Here is a 22,101-nt window from a genome sequence, read left to right as displayed (position 1 = left end):
TATACAGACACCCGAGAATGGATGAGCGCAAATAAAACCTAACTTGTAATTAACATACCGTGCTGTGACACCTGTTGCCTTCCACGATAAGAAGTCTGGGAGATCAAAGAAATGTCCCGCCTTATCCCAGCAAGTCTCTCTCAAGTTCTGCCAAATAAAATATATATTAGAATCAATTATGGGCTCTTTTCTCTACCCCTCTCCTCTTTCAATAATGTCTCAAAATTTTCAAAACTAAAGCATAGCCAACAATGCCCAATAAAACATCTGTTCAGTGGCTGAGAGAGGAGGTGATGTAAAAGCAGTACCTATATAGGAAAGAAAAATTGGCAATTATTGATCCTTCCAAAAATGACCACAATTTCCCTTTTATCCCCCTTTGCCAACCTGGAGGGGTTGGAAACACACTCTGTGAAGGTGTGCAATCCATCTTCCCAGTGAAGGGCCAAAGGATATGCTTCAAGACATACAAGATTTCAAAGCTGAACAGCTGTATGCTGGGAAGAAAACCACACTAAGAAATTAATGCATGAGACAGAACATGTCCTGCCTGTGTAAAATTCTCCCCAGACCAACTTGTTCCAAATGATTCCTGCCCTCAAAGAACTTCCCATCTTAGCCAAGGAGAATGGCATGTAATCAAGTTATTATTGTAAGGTTTTAAAACATTTGTTTTTTTCCACACTGCCAATGGGGTCAGAGTTTTTCTTGCCACTGGGGGTTTTCTTTCCTCTGGGGACCCCACCTGGAACATTCATTCCTCACCCAGCACCCCGTGCCCCCCCAGGGCCCATGTTGCCCAGCCCCCTGGGGTTAACCCTGTCCATCCTTCCCTGCAGAGGCCTTCCAGGATCTCCTACTAGGCCAGGCTTGGCTCTCAATACCACCACATGATTATGTGTGAATGTCATTCTTTCCTGCTGGACTTTAAGCTCCATAAGGTCAAGGACCTTGTCAGTTTATTCACCAGGATATCCCATGACTGTCTTTCTCCTCCCCCTATACAGGACTGGACCCTTAGTTGTGAGGTACAAATTTTGTGACTCCCCTCCTCTTCTCTGGACCAGGATGGACATGTGACCTGAGCCAATCAGCTCTCTTCTCCCAGGAAGGGAGAATCAGGATCCAATGGAGTCATTTAACTTCTGCCTATGAACGAAACTGGAGGTGAGGTAAACTTGGAAACAGTGAGGTGGCCATCTCCTGTACCTGGAGAAGTAGAACTTCATAAAGAGAAGCGGAAAACAGACTAGAAGCAATAGCAAAGAAGGTTTCCTACCACCCAGGCATTGCCCATGTCTTGGTTTCAATGATCACCTCCCCATCAGGCTACAAGAACAAAGACTGTATCATAAGCACATGGGGACTTGGGGACTCTGAGGGCAACAATTCACAAGTTCAGAAGAGACACAGGCCAGTGTCTGCCAGAGGGTGACACATCGGAGGCACTCAAATAACTGTCGAGCAACCAAACTGCTCAGTTTCACCTCCCGGTCTCTCAGGTGGGAAGGGCTTCAGAGTTTACAAAGGGCTTCCAGATGTGGTGTCTCCTCAGAACAATACAGAAGTCCTGAGTGTTATCACATCCATTTCACAGACATACAGCTGGCCTTTATGGACATCTGCCCTCCAATTCTATGAGTTCTTCCTGTTTCCTCCTTCCCCACCACCACAACATGAACAAGGGCATCTATGCACAGCAGAGAAACTGAATATTACCCCAGACACAGGGTTCCTTTAAAACAACAGGAACAGCAAAAGAGTTCTGATGGAAACAGTCCACTTTCTATGCTTGTTGTTGTTTATTTCTTTAAGTTCCTAAACATCTAGATAGAACTTCTATCTAGAGAGGGATAAACTTCTCTTTGAATATTCACATATGTTAATGCTAAGCAAAACAAAACAAAACAAAACTTGAAGTTGACAAAATACGCCTGAAACAACTATGAACTAGTGGTATCTTTATATACTAACAGGTCATAGTCAAAAAATGGTAGCCAATGAAACTAGTATGTGAGTCAAGCTAGTGAAACTAGTATGCCTCCTGGGTATTCTAAGGAATCTCTTTCCACGTGCTTTGTGGCTTCCATGATTGGTTCTCAGAGAGAAGGAGAAGAGGCTGCCTCCTCTGATGGGCTCCAGAAATCCAAGGCCAGTCACCAGAAACGAACCACTAAAGCCACTGCAGCAACAACCAGGGCTTCAAGCCAGAGCTGAGCAACCTTCCAAAACTCAGAAAACAACTGCTTCTGTTAGAGCTGTGGGGTCATGAAAGACCACGCACAATGAGAGCTTTCAGCCTGTGGCCACGCAGACAGCCACTGTGGGCAACGGCTCCCAAGCAGAACATCTCAGAGAACTTCAGGCCTCTTGCCAAAAAGACACACACTGCGAGTAGGAGGCACAAGGCAGCCGGGAGCATCATTTATTCCTGAGATCATGTCTGCTTCATTGATCAAAGCCAAGGACCCAGTTCATCTTCTCTACAGGATGAGAAATCAGAAACAACATCTTATTAGGAGTCCGAGGTGTCCTTAAAAATACATGTGGTCTAGAGGGCAAGATGACAATGGTCCCTGCTTTTGCTACAAGAGCAGCCTGGAGCTGAGCCAGCAGAGGGAAGGGCGAGTTTGTTGGATGAGAGGCAATGTCTCCAGAAGCTTGATCCCCTCACTCCGAGAGGCTGCCAGACCACCTGTGAGGATCCCACGCTGTTCTCACATTGGGCTACCTGATTCACAAGTGCTTGCTCATCAAATGCCACTCTGGCCAAGGGCATAGGAGCCCCCGTGGATGAATTTTTAATCTAGTTCCATTGGGAAAATCTCTCCATCTCTTCCCTTTCCCAGTTAGTTCAGTCCCAGCTGAGGGCCTCAATCTTACTGAATTAATTCTGTCCTTGTAACCACTAGGCCTACATCAGGACACAGTGACTGCCCTCTTATATTCCCCACAGTGTACAATAGTGCTCCCATGTGCCTCAACTCACCTGATTCTCAGAGGGATTCCGGGGTGTGCAGGCCATATATAATAGTCGAATAGGGAGGATGCAGAAACTGTGGTTTGGATGACAAGGGCTCAGCCCAATGTCACACAGGACTGCCAGCTCTAAAGTGACATCCTCCCATTATGCCACAGTCACCACCACCCAAAGGCCCCAGATCCATCAGAGGGTGGGTTTTGGCCTTTGAGAAGGGTCATGAAAGAAGCTACTGTCATTCTTTACAGAAGAAAAAAAGAAGAAGAAAAAAAGCCCTCCCAAACCTAATTTTTTACATATATATATTTTTTAATTTCAGAGATTTCACTTTTAATCCTGGGCAACTCACTTACCTTTTCTGTACCTCATAACAACCTGCCTGCACACAGGGTGGACAGGTTAGAGAGAACATAGAGCAGGTCTCAACACACGCCAATGTTAGTGTATCCCATCACACAATAGCTAAGTCCAATTCAACCTAGTTGAGCTCTGTGCCTGATGGGTTAAGTCTACTCTCCAGTTACCAGGCAACTAACAAAAATGAGTCTTTTTAAGAAAAGAAAAAAAAAGAAAAAGACATCAGCCATGATTTGGGGTGTGTGACTTGGCAATAAGACTTCTGCATTCCAATAAAAATCCTTTGAGCAAGCAATCCCCCAGGCTTGAAAGTAACCAAAGGAACAACTCTTGACTTTTTTTTTAATCATGTATTACTTCATAAAGCAACAGCACTTCTTGGAAGGAGGCACTGCCCAAAGCTCACACAGCTGCAGGTCTCAGCAGAGGGTGGAGGTAGGACAGCATATCTAAGACTCAAGGCCAGGCAGCAGCCACCCAGGCCTCAGGGCAGGGAGACATAGTACTCTCTCCCTCCCTCTCACTGTGGTGTGTGAGGAGGCAGTGAGGTCTCTGGTGGCTTCTGGACACTGTGGGAACTTGTGTGAAAAATGAAGCAGATACTGCAAGGCATGTCGGGAGACACCAGGGTCTAGGAGCAGCTTGAGAAGGCAGGGATGACCAGTTCCAAAAGGGTCATCCAAGTATTTTGTTATTAATTGCGAAGGGATTCTATGTGGGCTGTCTGCTGTGGGCAGTGAATAAAAGGGAGGGAACAGAGCTCCCTAACTCCTCACCCAATAAATGATCCTGCCCAAACATTCCGAATACTCACGACGCTGTTCTCCAGCACAACAACCCATAAAAAATCAAAGCTTTATCCTCACTCTGCATTCAAGACTCCAAATTAGGGCACAGGCTGATGGTCCAGAGAGGAAAGCTGTATCAGGAAGAAACTTAATCCTTGGATGTCATTCTTAAAAGAAAAATTATGCGAAAAACATAAAGTGGGTCATAACCCCCAACCAGAAACTTCCCAGAGTGAATGAAACAATTGTGTGTTTAAAACTCCCATCCACAGAGAGAAAGATCTAGCACTGGACATATTGCAAGTCAGACAGACAGATACACTGAGAGGTTTGTGCTACTAAAGGCATCCATTTCTAAAAACTTAAACTCACCCTTCTGTTCCTTTGTTGAAAATGGTTCGACAGTTCCTCATGGCCTAAAACCACATTTTATCTCCTTGGCATGGTTCTCAGGACACTTAAGAACCTGGCTCCAATGTGGCCATTATTTTTATGAATTCTTCTGGACGTATCTGCCATCACCGCCTCCTAGCTCTCTCCACCCTGCTCTCACCTCATTTCTCTCACTTCCCCAAATGCATTATGCATTTTTATATTCCCATGTCTCTATGGGAGCTAATGCCTCTACTTGGATTGACTTGCCCATCTTGCCCCAAACTTCTACCTTTGCTTTGAATCCATTTCAAATGTCACCTTTCCAGTGAATCCCTCCATCCTCTGATATATCTTAACTAGAGACCCAGTGCACGAAATTCATGCATGGGGGGCAAGAGGGGAGGAAGGGGCCACGCCCAGCCTGCACCTTCTCCAATCCAGGACCCCCTCGAGGGATATCCAACTGCCAGTTTAAGCCTGATTCCACAGGGATCGGGCCTACACTGACATTCGGACATCCCTCTCACAATCCGAGACCACTGGCTCCTAACTGCTCACCTGCCTGCCTGCCTGATCGCCCCTAACTGCCCTCCCCTGCCTGCCTGATCGCCCCCTAACTGATCCCCCTTGCTGGCCTGATCACCCCCTAACTGCTCCCCCCTGCCGGCCTGATCACCCCCTAACTGCTCCCCCCTGCCAGCCTGATCACCCCTAACCGCCTCTGCCTCGGCCCCTGCCACCGTGGCTTTGTCTGGAAGGATGTCCGGAAAATGTCTGGTCTAATTAGCATATTACCCTTTTGTTAGTATAGATTATATATTCACGTGCCTAAATGCAGCTCAAAATGACAAACTCCTGGAGGGCAGAAGCCAGCTAGCTGACCCATGGCGGGGAAAATGCAAAAAGTTTCAAGAGGTATAAATAAATTTAAAGTCAAACCCTTTTAAAATCAAAGTGGAGCTGGAGAAAGATGTGCACAAAGGAAAAGGTAATTCATTTAAGATGATGTATGACAATATGTAATGAGTCCAACACCATGGTTTGGGTGAGTCAGCCGTATAACTTTATCACAATATTTTGAGTATGGCCACATAGCTGCCTCTAATGAATAATCATATAGTTCAGAGGAGAGAAAGAACTTTGGGGTCCGGGTGGCAAGAAAAGGCTTCATAGGGGAGAGATTTGAGCTGACGCCAAAAGGTCAAGTAAAATAAATAGCTATGCTACTGTGGAAGAGTGGCACCCCAGAAACAAACACCTGAACTGACAAGTAAAAGTTACCCCCATTAGAGGAGGATTTACCAGTACCTTCATAAAATTTATTTGTAAAATAAAATAATTCCATAGTGTAATTTCAATTTTTTGATTTTCAAGAAGTAGATCTCTATACACACCCTCCCTCCCACCACCACCTCCCCTAGAGCCCTTCTGTTGTACAGAAAGGTAAATTTATAATCCACACTAGAGCTGATCTCCCAACCATAAAAATGTTATCACTGACAAGAAAACTGATCATATTTAGCAGAGCGGACTTGGCCCAGGAATGCGATACCACCACATGCATTAGGAGAACGAGGCTTTGGTATGTGGGCTCTAAGAACCTCGGAGTCAGGCAGACCTGAGTTTAATTATTGTCCTCACCACTTCCCAGCTGTGTAGCTTTAAGCAAATTAATTTCTCTAAGCTCCAGTTTCCTCAAATGCCCTATTACTAGCGTCTACCTCAAAGGGATATTGTGAGAATTAAATGCAATAATGTAGAGGGCCTGATAAGCCAATGAGTTTCACTCTAATTACTGCTACAAGCTTGGTGTTTTTCAAAGCACTTTAACGTGCATGATCTCATCTGATCTGTATGATTCTTTAAGGCAGGGAGGGCAAGAAATTATAAAACTCACCTTGCATGTTAAGAAACCATAATCCAGAAAGGAGCCACACCAGGACTGTCCCAAGGTCATACATGGAGAAGTGGAAAAACAGACTGAAATGTAGATCTCTGTGGGCCAGCCCAGTGCTACTTCATGTGTCTATCTTCCTAAAGCCTAACAAAATGCAGAAGGGGCAGGAGAAAAGGAGGTGTCATGTGACCTAGATAGCACCACTTCTTGTGGGCAGTACTGTCTATGAAAGGGAGGGAAGGAGGGAAAAAATGAGGAAGGAAGTGAAGAAGTCCTAATATGAAGAGAAGGCTTTGGGATATAAAGTCTTGGAACAAACATGAAAAAAGTAGAAGAGTTGGAAAAGTGGAAAGCTGAGGAGGCCTTTCCTAATATCTCATTCTGTTGGATCCCTTCACACCATTCTCATTGCTTATCTGTCTCCTTCTAGAGCTCCTTTCCTTAGTCGCCCTTTTAATGTCTATGCTACCAGAGTTCTTGCCTATCTACTCTTCTCATTGTTCACACTCAGGGCAATCTCAATTACTCCCATAGTTCCAACCAACTATAAGCTGAATAACATGCCAAATCTCAAACTCCATTCACACTCTCCTCTGACACATGTCTCCTGGATGTCCCACTGCACTTCTAACTCAACATGCCCAGGATGAACTATGTTATCTTTTCCAAAATGTTTTCCCTTCCTTGATTTTCTATGTCAACTGATCCAGTTACCCAAGGGTCATCTATACTTTTCTCTCATTCTTTACATTCAATCATCCTAATTTAAATTCCCAATTAATTCATGAAGAGGTTCCCATCTCTTCACCCCCATGTATCAGTCAGGGTTCTTCAAAGAAATAGAGCCAAAAATTCAATAGGAGTTTTTACACACACACACACAGTTGACCCTTGAACAACACAGGGGCTAGCGACACAATTGAAAATCCTCATATGACTCTTTTTTCATATATATTTTTATTGATTTCAGAGAGGAAGGGAGAGGAAGAGAGAGATAGAAACATCAATGATGAGAATCTGCATATGACTCTGACTCTCCAAAAAGTTAACAATAGGCATTCGTTGGTATCCACAGGAAATTGGTTCCAGGACGCCCAGCAAATACCAAAATCTGAGTATGCCCAAGTCTCTTATATAAAGTGGCATAGAACAATGAAACGTACAGACACAGAGAATCAACTGCATATTTATTTTTAAAAATATGTGTATAAGTAGACCTAGGCAGTTAAAACAGTGTTGTTCAAGGGTCAACTGTGTTGGGGCTGGTCTTATGACTTGCTTTGGTCAATAGAATGAAGAAGTAGCACTGTGCTACTTCTCAACTGAAGCCCTGCTTTTGCCTTCCTGGAATGTAACACTGCCATGTGAGGCAGTTCAATCTGGCCTGATGGAGGATGAGAGGACACATGGAACAAAAACTAACTATCTGGCCTACCTAAATGCAAGGTCATGCAAGAAAGCTGAGCAAAACCAAGATCCGCCAAACCTACCCAGCAACCTTCCATAGACGCTTCAATGAATTCAGTGGAAATCAGAAAAGGCATCTTTCTGAGCAACCTGCATAATAAACAACCTCCAAATAAGTAACCTGTATAATTTCTAGGGTTAAAAATTTGGTGATTTTTTATACCATTCAATTTTGAGGTGTTTTGTTCACAGCAGCCCCTAACTTTCGAATCTTACCCCTTCAATTCCCACGCCTATGTATAGCCAATTAGAATACAATAGCCTACATAAAGTGTAAATTTGGCTATGTAAATCATTTATTAATTAAATAAGTATTTATTTGGTATCCTCTACATTTCAGGTACTACGCTCAATGCTAAGAAAATGAGCAAACAACAGACACAGTCCCCACCTACAGGGAGCTTCCAATCTAGTATACCATGCACCCTTCAACATTTTCTACTACCTTTGAAGTGAAAGATCAAATTCATTAACAAGACATATACGATCCATATCTTATTCACCAGCTTCATCTCTGATCACTCTGAGATACCACACTACATCACCCACATCCACTGTGCTTTTTCTTTCACCATTGTATTTTTATTCATAGTGTACCCTATCTGAAACACCCTAATGTACTCATTAGTTAGGACTCAACTCAAATGCTACCCACACCATGAAATCTTTCCTGATTCCCGAATTAGGTGCCTCTATGGTACGCCCCATAACATTCTGTGAATATCCCAACCACGGCACTTCCCATCATCTGTTCATGTGCCTGTCTCCCTCATTAGACTGAAAGCTCCTAAGAGGCAGAGACTGTGTTTTTTATTTTTTTTCAATCTCTCTGTTCTTAGGGTCTAGCATTGTATCTGATATATAGATGATGAATAACATTAGCTGAATGGATAAAAGAAATGAATGAGCAGAGACGTACAAGTTAAATAGAAGTTTGTGGAAATGGAAATGAGAATGAATGGATAAATAAATGAGATTGTGAATAAGAACTGTCCCAGTTTCTCTTTTCTCATTCAAGTAATGGCTTTTCATAGTCTATCTTAGGAGCAGAGACATATTCTAGCCAAGCCAGACTGCCAGGAAGATAAATTTCTCTTCTCGGGGTGAGCAGGTCCTCTGGAGAAGTTTCATTTTAATTGGAAAATGGATTCATTCACTTCTTGGCTTGGACTTCTGGGTCAGTGCAGCACCATGCTGAATGGCTGCCAAGCACCACTGGAGAGGGGGATGCAGCAGGAAAGGCGTTCCATCAAATGTTGAATTCTCTGGGACATCTGAGGACAACCTGTGTCAAGTTCAGGCTGGCTCGCATGGATGCCCCCTCTTCTTTCTTCCCCAAATGTCCTTCAAGCCAAATTTTACTTATCCCCAAACCATAAAGGATGGGTATACTTTACAGTTCCAATATGGCATTTCTTTGGGGCTTCTTTGGTTATCTATATTCTTCCTTGTTTATACCACTGTTCATTTCCTACAAGAGCCACAGCTGAGAAATACCTTCCCTACTCAACTTGTAGAAGAAGATCAACACTTCATAAACTCTTCCTTATGGTGGACACCTCGTGGTCCAACATCACAGACAACATCCCTTCAAGGAACACTACTTGCATCTTCTGTGAAGGGTCCTTGTGGAGGACAATGAACACTTCAAGGTTATTGTGACCTAGCTCCAGGCTTCCTCTTTACCTCAATATCAATGATTTCACCTATCAGCACCCCTACAGGCCCCGATTTTTCAAATGGGCTGACGCAGTGGCAGTTCAAGTAATGCAATATCTACTCTACACTGAGGTGACTTTGCACATTCTGCTGCCTCTTCTCCAGAGCCACATTCCAAGGGTCAATGTCCTGGCTCTAATACCTCATAGGTGCATGGTCTTGGGACAGCTTCACTTCGACTTCCTTGTCCCATAATAATTAGAGAGAACAATACTACTGCCTACACCATAGAGCTGTTGAAGGAACAAATGAGCAAAGGGATATGAAGTGTTTTAAGTGTCTGGCACACTGTAAGCACCTCTTAAAAAAAATTGTTCTAATATTAGTCAGAATGTCAGTTCCAACTCCTGTTTCCATCTTCAGGAAGGACAGGGGCTTTCTAGACTGAAACACTTTAGTTCAAACCTTGGTTCTCCTACTTTTAGTTGTGTTGGCCAGTAGTCACCTAATATCTATGGGTCTCACTTTGCTAATTTACAACACTATTTCACTCATGGTATTGTTAGTAAGATTCCATTTAATGAGGTTGTACATGTTAATATGCACACCCTGGCACATTTCCAGTAAATTTCAATTTCCTCCACAAATTAAAATTTTATGGTGGGAACTGTCTTCCCTACTAGACTCTTAGCTCTTTTTAGGAAGGGGTTATAACTTATTCATCTGTATCCCTAGACTTAACATGAAATAACTATTTCTTAAATGAAATAACCATTTCTTAAATGACATACTTATTGACCATTCAACAATTTATCTATCAGTCCCAGCTTGCAGGCAGGTTTGTGTAAGTATGAAGATGGGCCATGAAAAGCAATAATGAACTGGTCCCAACCCTCAGGTTGCATTCTGGGTAGACAGAGCAAAGAGTCTGTGTTTATGAAGCCCTCAGCAGGAATGTGTAAATAGTACAGAACAACTCAAGTTCTAAAATACCTGATTTATAAATGAAGAATGCAGCCTGTCCATGAAGAAAACACACTGCTATGGGCAGGAAGTAGAGGGCAGGTGTTACTGAGGAGGTAGTGTTTGACGTTAGTGTATAGGGAAGGCAAAGACTAAAGAAGATAGGATGGAGGGCAGTCCAAGCTGGGGTGACTGCCTGAGCAAAAGTGTAGGAAGAAGCATCAAATGCATCCCTGGCCACAAAAAAAGAGGAACCCTGAGAAGGGCAGCCTGGGAAATGTGTGCTGAAGGGCAGGCAGGGTAAGTCTGTATTTGGATTAGATACTCAAGGCAAAAGGGAAGGCACCCATGTCAGCAGTCCTGAGCAGGGGCGACTTGTGGATCCAGTTTTAGGAAGGTTAGGACAGCAACAACTTGGTGAGATGTCTGGAGGGGAGAAGGACGGGAGGCAGGAGAGCCAGTATCTTTGTAGAGAAAGAGCTTGGAAAGAAAGGAAGAAAAGAAAATGGAGGCTAAAGGGAAGATGAGCAAGAAAGAAAATGTAACAAGAAAGATTAAGAAGAAGAAGATAAAATTAAAGACAAAAGCAAAAGATGGACAATGCAAGAAAGGGAATGGGGTGAAAAGAACAGGTTTAACATGAGAAATAAAATGAGAAAGACAGGAAAAGAAAGTAAGAGAGAAAGACAGAAAAAGAAAACGATGTGTGGAAAACAACAGCAGGACCATGACAATGTCCCCGTTGAGACAAAACATGGAGAAGGAAGGGCAGAAGCCAGAGCCCAGCTGGGTCAGCACTGTCTCTCCTCTGGGTGAATGAAGTCATGGATGATGTCACTGCCTCTGAGTCACACGCCTACCCGAGAAGAGGTGGGAAGAGCCCTGCCTGGAGCTCAGTCCCACCCTCCTGGGCAGGAGGGGTTAACTCGGGGCTCTGTCCTCTGGGGCACTGTCTAGTCTAGTCCTGAGATGACTGCAATGAGGAGGGCTTGCCCGGGGAGGAGCACTCGCAGCTCATCTTCACTAGGGTTTCAGGGCCGACCCTCAAGTCAGAGAGTCAGAAAAGGTGTGGTGAACAGCTTCTCTCTCTCCTCCAACTGTGGCCAAGGGAAACTGGCTCCATCCTATGATGCCAGAAAGGAAATTCCTATCATGAATAGTATTGAATACATAATGGGGACTCAAAAGGTTGTTTTTTACTGACTCACTGGGCTGCGCTCATATTCTAAGCTCTCACCATCCTGCATATCCTGCATCTGCAGCCCTGCATCTTGTTTCCTCACATTGCCAGACCTTTCCCCAGGCTCCTCCATCCACCAGCTTGCCCTCTGCAAGCAGTCACCCCACCCTAGTGCTCAGCTAACTCCAACCCATCCTTCAGCCCCCAACCTATCGCCTCCTCCACACTCCACTCCGCTAACTGCAGCACATGTTCAGAATGACCTAAATTTCCATTCCATTAACAGTGCACTGTGACCTTAGTTCTGTCCCTCTTCTAGAATATGAGCAGCCTGAGGACAGGGACTCTGCTTTATTTGCTGCTCTCCTAGCAGTTAACAAAGAACCTAGAATAAAATAAATTTCCAATAAATGCTTGTTGATGAATGAATGAATGTCCTTGATCAACTCTGGCAGGAGCTCAGTAGTACCTCTTCTAAAATATATACCCATTTTTTAAAATATATTTTTATTGATTTCAGAGAGGAAGAGAGGTATAGAAACATCAATGATGAGAGAGAATCACTGATTGGCTGCCTCCTGCACACCCCCCACTGGGGATTGAGCCTGCAACCCAGGCATGTGCCCTTGACTGGAATCGAACCTGGGATCCTTTGATCCGCAAGCCAATGCTCCATCCACTGAGCCAAACCGGCTAGGGCCTAAAACATATATGCATTCTTAAAGCCAGCATCCTGAGAATGTTTATTGCTAAAAGACAACACCCTATAACTTAGTAGTTAATAGTGTGAGTGAAACTGCTATGGAAACATTGCTTGCAGCCTCTGAGGATGAAATTACTCTCTCCCTGATTCCTCTACTCCCCCAGCCCCTGGCCGGTGAGCTGCTGTGGAAAGAGCACAGGCCGCAGTTAGATGTGAGTGAGATCCCAGCTCTTGCACTCGCTAGCTGCATGAAGTGACCTCTCCCAGCCTTTCCCACCTGCTCCAACAGGAATAAACCCTGCTCTCCAAGTTGTCCATAAAGAACAATGCACGTTTTATTGCCCTTCCCTCTTGGCTTTCTTCACTCCATCTAGAAATAAGTATATGAGAAACAGAACTCCCTAATTTTCCTTCCAAAAGTCAACTTGTGCCATCATCAGGAACATACATGACTCCCACTATCTCCTGATACAGAATATACATCCACACCGTTTTACAGACAGAAAACTAAGGCCCATAAGTGACATGAATTGCCCAATATCATGCAGATGATAAGTGGAAAGCCTGGGGTGAAACCCTGACCACTGGAACTCCAAACGCAATCCTCCTTCACCCCTATCCAGTTGCTGCTTCCCAGGACATGGGAGGTGCTCGAAAAATATTTGCCCAATGATTCACACTCTCTCCAGGTCCGTGGCCTTGTCTCTGACCCCCAGCCAAAGCCAGACCACAAGGCCTGAGGTCAGACAACTGCAGTAGGCCTCACCCTGGCCCTGGTTCTCTCCTCTCTCTCTTAGGTTCACAGAATGGCAGCACTAAAGGACAACTCCAAGGTCATGTAGACCACTCATTCCCAAATGCCAAACCATGACCTGGTGCTAGTCCATGACCAGTACTTTTCATTAGTCAGTGGTGAAGTCAGACTCATGCAGCTTTTTGAGAGGGTGTAGGTATGGGTTATTGGTGAGGCTGCAGAGTTGAGATTAGACTTTCCTTTATTCTGAGGTCACTCACAAGTTTGGCCTGATCCATAAGCCTGTCCATATGGGAAGGATTCAGACAGACACGGGCTTTTATGGGGATCCCTAAGTCATTTCTATCATTCAATCAGCAGGCTGGCCATTGCTTGATGCCCAGAGAAAAGCCTCAAGTGAGGTCTTGGCTGCGGAAGTACTTCCAGGGCCCCTGGGTTCAGAGAGGTAAGGAACTAGTTGAGTAATTTACTCATTTTGTCAAACTACCATCAGTGAAGGTGAATGCAAAGGGGAGGAAGTTTCGGCCAAGTCTTTAAGAGGCAACTCTAGTGCTGGGTCACAGACCAAAGAGGAATGGGCTGGAATGTGTGCATCTTAGGTACACAAACGGCAGATCTCACCCCATCTCAAGCATGATTCTTTAATGGTGAGTCTAACTGAAGACAACTTCGATAACTTTTTATTCTAGAGTTCATATTTTATCTTAAAAAGTTAACTCAGTCCTGGCTGGTGTGGCTCAGTTAGTTTAGCATTGTCCTGTGCACCAAAAGGCTGACAGTTTGATTCCTGGCCAGAGCGATTCCTGATCAGGATTCCTGATCCCAGGTAGAGGGTGTGCAGGAGGCAGCTTCGCTCTCACATCAGTGTTTCTCTATTTCTCTCTTCTTCTCCCGTCCTCTCTCTCTAAAAATCAATTAAAAATCTTTAAAAAAAAAGTTAACTCAAACAAATATGTCCTCTGGGATTTGAAATGTAAACTATAGAACTATCTCTCTCTATCTAGGTGTCTCACCTGTGGACTGGACAGGGGGACCTTCTCTGATAAAGACTGAGGTTTGACCCTCTAACCTTGGCAACTCCTTTTTAAATCCACTCCCTAGAGTTAGAAAAATTGAGTTTCTGTTCCAATATTGCCACGAGTAACTTAACTCCCTCCAACGCAGCTTCCTTACCTACAAAATAAGTTATACCATCTACCTCACAGGATTTTCTGAAGAATTAAACGAAATAGCAGACTTAAAAGCACACAGTAGATATGTAATAAATTTCAGTGCAGGAGTTGATGATGTTTGTAGATAGCAATCAAGCAGGGTCAATATCTTAGACAGAATTTATTAAGGGTCTTTAATATTTCAAACTGCGTTCACAAGTCTAAGGATGTCTCCACTTACTGGAAAAACTTTAGGTGGGCTGACAGATGGAAAGCAAGTGCAATAAAACATTAATGGCAGAACCCACATAATAGTTCTGAGTGTTCCCTATAAAATTCTTTCCACTTTCCTGCATCCTTGAAATTTTTAATAAAATGCGTGAAAATATGGCTTGCACGGCCTCTGGCACCTGGTCCTAGGCTCAGCAGCTCCTTGAGATAAAGGACACTTCTGCCTCCTACCTTGTCTCCCCTCATCAGGCACCATGCCTTCTACACAACAGGTACTAGACAAGTTTGTTTCACTGATGAAATGAATGTATCTCTACAACAGCAGAACACTTCTGCTCATTTTGAAGATAACAGAATAATAACAAAGAGTAAAACCAACCCACATGTACACAGAGATGAGATTTAGTTATCCTTCCAGAAGAATCCCCCGTTTTGCAACTGTTCTGACTGAGGGCTGCTTCTTCCCTTGCTTCCATCAGCATCTACCTACCCCAGGCATCCAGATATTCAAGGTGACAGTTCCCCTCAATGAGGTCGATCCTGCTAAGGAGTTCCTACATCACAATACACGTTAAATGCACTGTCTGTTGTAGCGTATTTTTGTCCAGTAGGTGTGACCTCCATTTTAGCCAGTGTGAGAAAAGAATTATATGCAATGTTTGCTGTACATCAAATCCTATCATGTAGGCATAAAGCCAGCTGGACTTAGCCATCTTTCTCACCTCCCTGGCTACACTAGAACAGCCTGCACAGAGGTCAGGATGGCTGGCAGCAAGGAGGTGGGCACGAGGGCTTTACTACCACAGCCGTTTTGTCTGGCTCTGACCAGGAAACATGAATTCATTTAGCAAATACGTACTGAGTATGTTTTCAATGCCAAGCACTGTGTTTGGCTCTGGGGACACAACAGACAAGTATGAATAGATATGGTCCCTGCTCACAGGCAGCTGAGGAAAGAGCATGGATGGTGCAGCAGAAGAAAACAAGACAGGATTGAGAGCCAAAAGGACCCTCATGAAGACCAAACCTGACACCTGTGGATAAGTCATTTCATCTGCTGAGGCTTGTTGCATTCAACTGTAAAATGTGGCAAACAGTAATATTTGTCTCACAAGGCAATGTCATAGCTCAAATAAAGAAACCAGATGTCAAAGTCTGCCATAAGCCATGACGTTAAATCCAAAATATAGTATTGTAACAATAGCTGACATTTATTAAATGTTACTAGGTATCAGGCCAAGTCCTTTTCTCTTCTGTCTGCTTTTTAAAATTACTTTGACGGACTATAAAACTAAAAGAATATGGTACCTATTTGGCATATATCAGATACGTAAGTGCAAGGACGATAAAGAAATAATTCGCCATCCAGGTCATTGAAGGCAGGCCATCAGCCCCAACACTCCGTATATTCAGTGAGGAGCCCCGTTTATGGGCAGACCACCCTGGAGAGAAAATCCACAGCAGATGCCCTAACTACAGCTGACAACACTGCCCTCGCTGCTCAAAGTGGGGAGGAATATGGTCTGAATGTAACAGCACCCTGGTCTAAGCATTCTAAAGAGAGACTATTTGATTCAGTATTTGAGTCTTGGACTCTATTCTCTTGGGGGATGAAGGGAGCAACCTGAAGGGGTTGTCCACCCCAAGGAGAGGTGCAGAGGAGTTACTGCCTCCACCTAGCCTTCGCTTCACATACAAAATCAGCTGTGACTCATGCTAACAGGACTGTAGCCAAGGGGTGGCTCTGGGGTGGAAAGGAATGGTAATGCTCCCAACTTCCTCTTCCACTATGGGGAAGAGAAAATTAACCTACGCTCGGCATGCGGTGGATCTTGGCTTTGGAATGGAGCTACTGGACGGACACACCCAGCCATCAAAAATGCCATGATAAATGTTCTCACGGGTTCATCCACTCACCCATTAAAATATTTACTGTTATCAATGTTAAATGCTAAGCAGTATGTGTCCCTAGATGCCAGGTACACACACTATAGTGTGATAAATTCCAAGTCGAGGTAAGGGAAGGATGCCATTGGGGACAGAGGGTAGCCCCCTAATCAATATTTAAGGGAGAAAGTCAAGGAAAGCTTCCTGGAGCCTTGAAGAATTAGTATAAGTTTTCCCAAGTGAAGGAAGAAATTATTATAAGTTTTCCAGGCTAAAGAAAAACCATAAAGGTCACTTCATGCAGCTAGCAAGTGCCCAGAAGTGTGTGGGCATGATACCCTTTGAGCCACTGACCAAGAAATGCACCATCTGGAAAGACTTTCCATTCCTCTCAGCATTCTGTTAGAGGAAAAGGAATGATGGGTTATTTGAAAACCTTCCCACAGCCTGGGTCTCCAATCCAAATGCCTGGAGGGGTCGTGCTAAAAAGGAAATGAGTGAAGCGGGCTGGGTGGGGACTGCTGTGAAATGAAGGACACCTGCCCCTTCTAAAGGGGGCAGCACCTACTCAGCTCTGGCCAATTCCTGCCGCATGGGAATGTGGGCCCAGGATTGCCAAGTCCTTTTGTTATTTTTTCTAGAGAAGTAGAAAGTCTGAATTTTTATGTACAATTTCTTAGTTTTTAAATGTTGGAAACTAATTTTAACTTTTTTTTTTTTTTTTCAAACACAGGGTGGGTCAAACACAACCCATCTGGGGACCAGATTCAGCCTCTGGTTTGCCTGCCTGTAACCGTGGCCCATGGGCAGGAATGAGTGCCCTTTGAGAACAGGCAGTGAGGGTCAATGGGAGGAGCCCAGGAACTGGAGGCAGGCTGGACCTGGTGAGAATCCTGGGTCGACTACTTACATGTTGTGTAGCTTTGGGGAAGCGACTTAAGCCCTCTGGGCCTTCTTTTCCTCATCTGTATAATGGGATAAAATTATGCCACTGAGGGTTTTAGAGAAAATACTACAGATGAAGCTCCCCATATGGTGCTTTTTCGGAAAACATGCCCAAGGCGGGTGGGGGGCGAGGGGGCCAGGGATCCCATACTAAATAATGAGGAATTGTCAACCAGGAAAGTTAGCTATGACTACAAGATTATTTTTATAGGAAAAGATTTTCTAAAAAAATAATAGTTTGATTTTTAGAGAGAAATGAAGAGAGAGGATGGGTGGGAGGGAGGGAAGGAGAGAAACATCGATGTGAGAGTGCGGCATCAATTGGCTGCCTCCTGCAGGCCTCTTACCGGGATGGAGCCCGCAACCTTTGGGTGCACAGGAGGATGCCCAACCAACCTTATTTTTTAATGAAAAATTGTTAAGAAGTAATAAAAGCATGGGCATCGGCTATGACAGTAGCAAACTATTCCAACCATAGATACTGTCCCATTATTAATAGTTTTTGTATATACAGCCAGTCTTTTATGCTATACTGATAATTTCTTAAATGCATTTATAAGATTGCACATTCATCCTGCAATTGTTTTCTTTAGTAGTACAGTGTAAACTTGTTGTTGCTCTACAAATATTTATCATGTACTCAGTAAATAGCAAGAGTGATTTTTTTTTTTTTTTAGGTTGTAAAACAGATCGCATAACACCAATGCTTAAAACCCATCAACCATATCCCACTGCTCTTAGAATAGAATCTAAATTCTCACCCAGGGCCTCAAGGCTATGCAGGATCTGGCCCCGCCCACTTCCCTCACCTACCTCCTACTACTCTCTGCCTTGCTCAGATCCTCCCAGCCCTGCCAACTCCTTGGCTGATCTCACAGGTGCTTTCCTCCCCTCTGTGAATCTGCTGCTCCCTCTTCCTGAAAAACCTCATCATTCAGGCCAAACAAAAGCTCCCAAGAGAGAACACGGCAGCCATGCCAAATCTGCTCCTCTGTGTTTTCCCTTCATAGCAAGTTTCCAGAAAATAAAACAGTCTCCTTGTCTATTTTCTGTTCTCTACCCTAGAATCTAAGTTCCCCAAATCCTACCCAGAGCCCTCATCTGTCTTGCTCACCTTGGCATCACTGGTGCCCCCGGTGCCTATCACAAAGGAGACACTCAATCTTTGTTTAATGAAGAAAATGAACCCACCACCCATTGTTCCTGGCCTCAGATCCTCCTGAAGTCATCACTTACAAGTTTCTCCCTGAACTAGTTTAGTCACAACCTGCAAAGCAAACATCTGAAGAGGCAGGAGATAAAGTGAAATGGTGATGCCCATGCTCTGGATCTGAAATGCCAAGGTTCAAATCCCAGGCTTGGTACATATTAGCTGAGTGACAGTTGCTTAACATCTCCAAGCCCATTTTATCACCTGAAAAAGATGTTACTTACTTCACAGGGTGGTTGTGAGGATTCGATGAGTTAACATGGATAAAATACTTAGAAGGGTGCTATATATATAATAAGCATTATATACACTTTAGCTACTGTTTTCTTCTATTTCCTCATTGTGTTATTATTCACTAGTTGATTTATAGCTTTCCTCTCCAATCAGACTGTAATTTCCTGAAGGCAGAGACCAATTCTGGATTCCCACAGTGAACTAACTGCACAGGCCCCCGTGTGAGGGGGATGGGGCAGAGCTGGGGTATGGCTCTTGATGTGGGTCTACTTACATGGTACAAAACTATGAGTATGTCATGCAAATTTTTTGAGCTTCAGTTTCCTCATCTGTAAAAGGAGATAATATCTACCCTAGGAGATGGGTGTAAAGAGTAAATAAAGTAATCCTTATAAAAGAAAATAATTCTGAGGCTGGAGGCAATGATGACTGTTAGAGCAAACAAGCAGAAAGTATTCAGTAAATTCATCAGCTCTGCAGTTCAATGCTGGCTGCCTCTGGTGTAGGTATTACACATAGGATGTGCATGATTCAAACAAATGAATGACTCTGAAACTATGTTCTGTTCTCTTCTTCTGTCTATTTTCTATGATTGTCTCTGACAACCTCTGGTGGTTTCAGAAGCTTTCCTTAGCTATTAGTCAAACAGGAAAAACATACCACTCATTATAACCAGCTCCATGAAATAAGATATTCTGGTGTTTAAAATTCTCTCATTTGGTGATAGGATGTTGCTGACATGCCCATCAGTACAGAAAACAAACAAACAAACAAATATTTTTAAACACAATGGAAGTGAAAATTAAGCTACTGTATGAATATGTACTGCATAACATCTCCCTAAATTACAATAATTCCACAAGGCTGAGAGTATCCTCATTTACAGCAAAGTGCACTGAGACTCAGAGAAGTTGACTTAGCTTGTCTGAGGTCCCCAAATTGTAAATGGTGCAGCAATATTCCAATTCAAGTGTGTTTGGCTTCTGATCTTGTACTTTTTTTGTGACTAAACCATGTTGTATTTCCCCAAGTTCCTCAACATCTTGTATTAGCTCTGATAAATGTAGGTGAGTCATATTAAAGCTATACATAGAATTTAAAGCCAGAGTAACTAACAGAAAAACATTATGGTTTCTGTCATATTTCCATTAAAACAAAACAAAATCAGTGTATACCAAAGAAAAGAACTTATATTGATCTTTCATAAAGTTTTAAGATTAGAAGAAACCTATGATAAGAGAATACATGTTACTATAACATTAGAAAGAATGAAAGAATAAGGCCAGACAAGGCTCTAAAAATGAGCTGAGGCAAGCCTCTGATTTTACAGAAGGGACAGGAACCAGGCTTTCCTGACCTCTAACCGTTTTCTTTTCAATAGTTCTTACTACAAAGCACTCAACTAACACCTTCCACAGAGAATAGAAGTTACCAAACCACTTCTCGAGGCATCCAAGTTCCCAGGTTCCTCCAAAGAATCTACATATACAGGGAAAGGCACATTAGAACCAATCAGAAAACCCTTTACTCGTTTTCCTAGCATGTTAGAGAGGCATAGACTGGGGAGATGGGAGGGACAGATATATTTCTAAACCCATCAACAAAATCCTGACATTCCAGCCAGTTGGTTCCAGACCTTTGGAATAAACAATGAAAATCTCAAACTATAAAATGTTTAGCTTTGCGCTCTGCTGACAGTGGCAAATTGAGGAAATGCATTAAAAGACCTTTGGAATGTCTCCATGCAGCCTCTACAAGCCAGTTAATTATCTTCCATTAACACTGAGCTGTCAGGACTGGCATCAGCCTGTTAACTTTCTTGACCTTCCTCAGTCTGCACCTTGTTACTCCTGCAATGTTTCGTGTTTATAAAGATAGGAGACTCCAGCTGCTCCACCTGACAGAACTTAATTTACATTTGGCCTTCATTAAGATGAGATTCAGAATCATTGAGATCAAATGGAAAAGCCAGACTGCTGGGGGTTATGAAAAATTCAAATGGCACTTTCCCTTTTATCTGACAATTCTTATTAAGGAGACATACATCAACCTGAAGCACAGCAACTTTAAGTATAAAGGGCAGGATTAAAATTCCATATTGCAGCACTAGGACCTGAGTGACTTGGCCGAAGAACTCTGGTGGTCTTAGTTCATCACTTCTGCCTTCCGGGAAGACTGCACTCCTAATTTCTGCCCAACTCCCTCTAACACCTGATTTCAGACTAGGACAAGGAGCACATGAATGACAGTAACACTGAAGTGAGTGTTCAGCTCTGACTCGTCCACCTAGTTCACCCCTCACAGCCAATCAGTCTCAACGTCCTCCTGATATTATCCCCTAAAGAGTTCTAGAACCTATCTCCTCTGCATCCCACAGAGCCTAATTCAGATCGCATTACTTATCATCTGGAGTACTGCAACAGACCCTCAGTGGGTCACCCTCTTCATAAAATATATGTTGAGTACCTGTAAGTTCCAGGTATTTGATTAGGGGTAGGAACACAGCAAAGAACAAAATGGATAAGGTCTCCATCCTGCTGTGAATTACTGTGGTTGGAGGGGCAGGCATTATACAGATCATACAATCTGACATATGATTACAATTTATGAAAGCCACAATGGAGTTAGATGAAGAGTACAAAGACAGGAGACTTCTGATTTATGTGAGGGTCAAGACTTTTGTAAGGAGGTGACAATAAAGCTGAGACCTAAATGATGAGTTACAAGCAGTGGTGAGTAGAGGGAAGAAGATTCAGGGGCAGAAGGCACAGCATCACATCATCAAGACCAGGGGTCAGTAAACTTTTTCTCTAATGGTCCAGAGAATAAATATTCTCAGCTTTGCAGACCATACAGTCCCTGTCCCAACTACTCGGCTCTGTCACCGGAATGCAAAAGCAGCCATAAACAACGCATAGATGAATGAGGTGGCTGTGTTCCAGTAAAACCGTACTTATGGCCACTCACATTTTAATTTCATCTAATTTTCACACGTCACAAAATATCACTCTTCCTTTGATTCTGTTTCAACCATTTGAAAACATAAAGGCCATTCTTAGCTCCCAGGACATCCAAAAACAGGCAGCAGGCCAGATGTGGCTCATGGGCCATGCCCAAGTCAAGAATGGCTTAGGAAGAGCTGGGTGTGTTTGAGGCACCCTGAAGGCATCCCTCCACATGGCCTAGAGTGAGCAAGGTGAGGGACACACAGTAAGCACAGAAAAGGGGCAGAAGGACATCGCATAGCATCTTCTGGCCCATGTTACAAATTCTGGAACTTATCCTAAGAGAAAAAAACGTAACAAAGTGCTATCATCGGG

The 22,101-nt window shown here is 43.6% G+C and overlaps 1 protein-coding gene across 16 annotated transcripts in view; it reads right to left on the bottom strand.

Moving 5' to 3' along the window:
• FGGY (FGGY carbohydrate kinase domain containing) overlaps positions 1 to 22,101 on the bottom strand; it is a 420,488-nt gene that overhangs the window by 345,752 nt on the left and 52,635 nt on the right. For all 16 annotated transcript variants that reach the window (XM_080655847.1, XM_080655856.1, XM_080655850.1 and 13 more), the window contains exon 5: positions 59 to 147. In XM_080655847.1, coding sequence (XP_080511973.1) covers positions 59 to 147 — 89 coding nt within the window. The remainder of the gene's footprint in view (positions 1 to 58; positions 148 to 22,101) is intronic.

This window comes from Plecotus auritus, assembly GCF_963455305.1.
Source record: "Plecotus auritus genome assembly, chromosome: 2".
Taxonomy (NCBI): Eukaryota; Metazoa; Chordata; class Mammalia; order Chiroptera; family Vespertilionidae; genus Plecotus; species Plecotus auritus.
The sequence above is the reverse complement of the archived record's forward strand: the minus strand, read 5'-3'. Positions and strand labels throughout refer to the sequence as shown.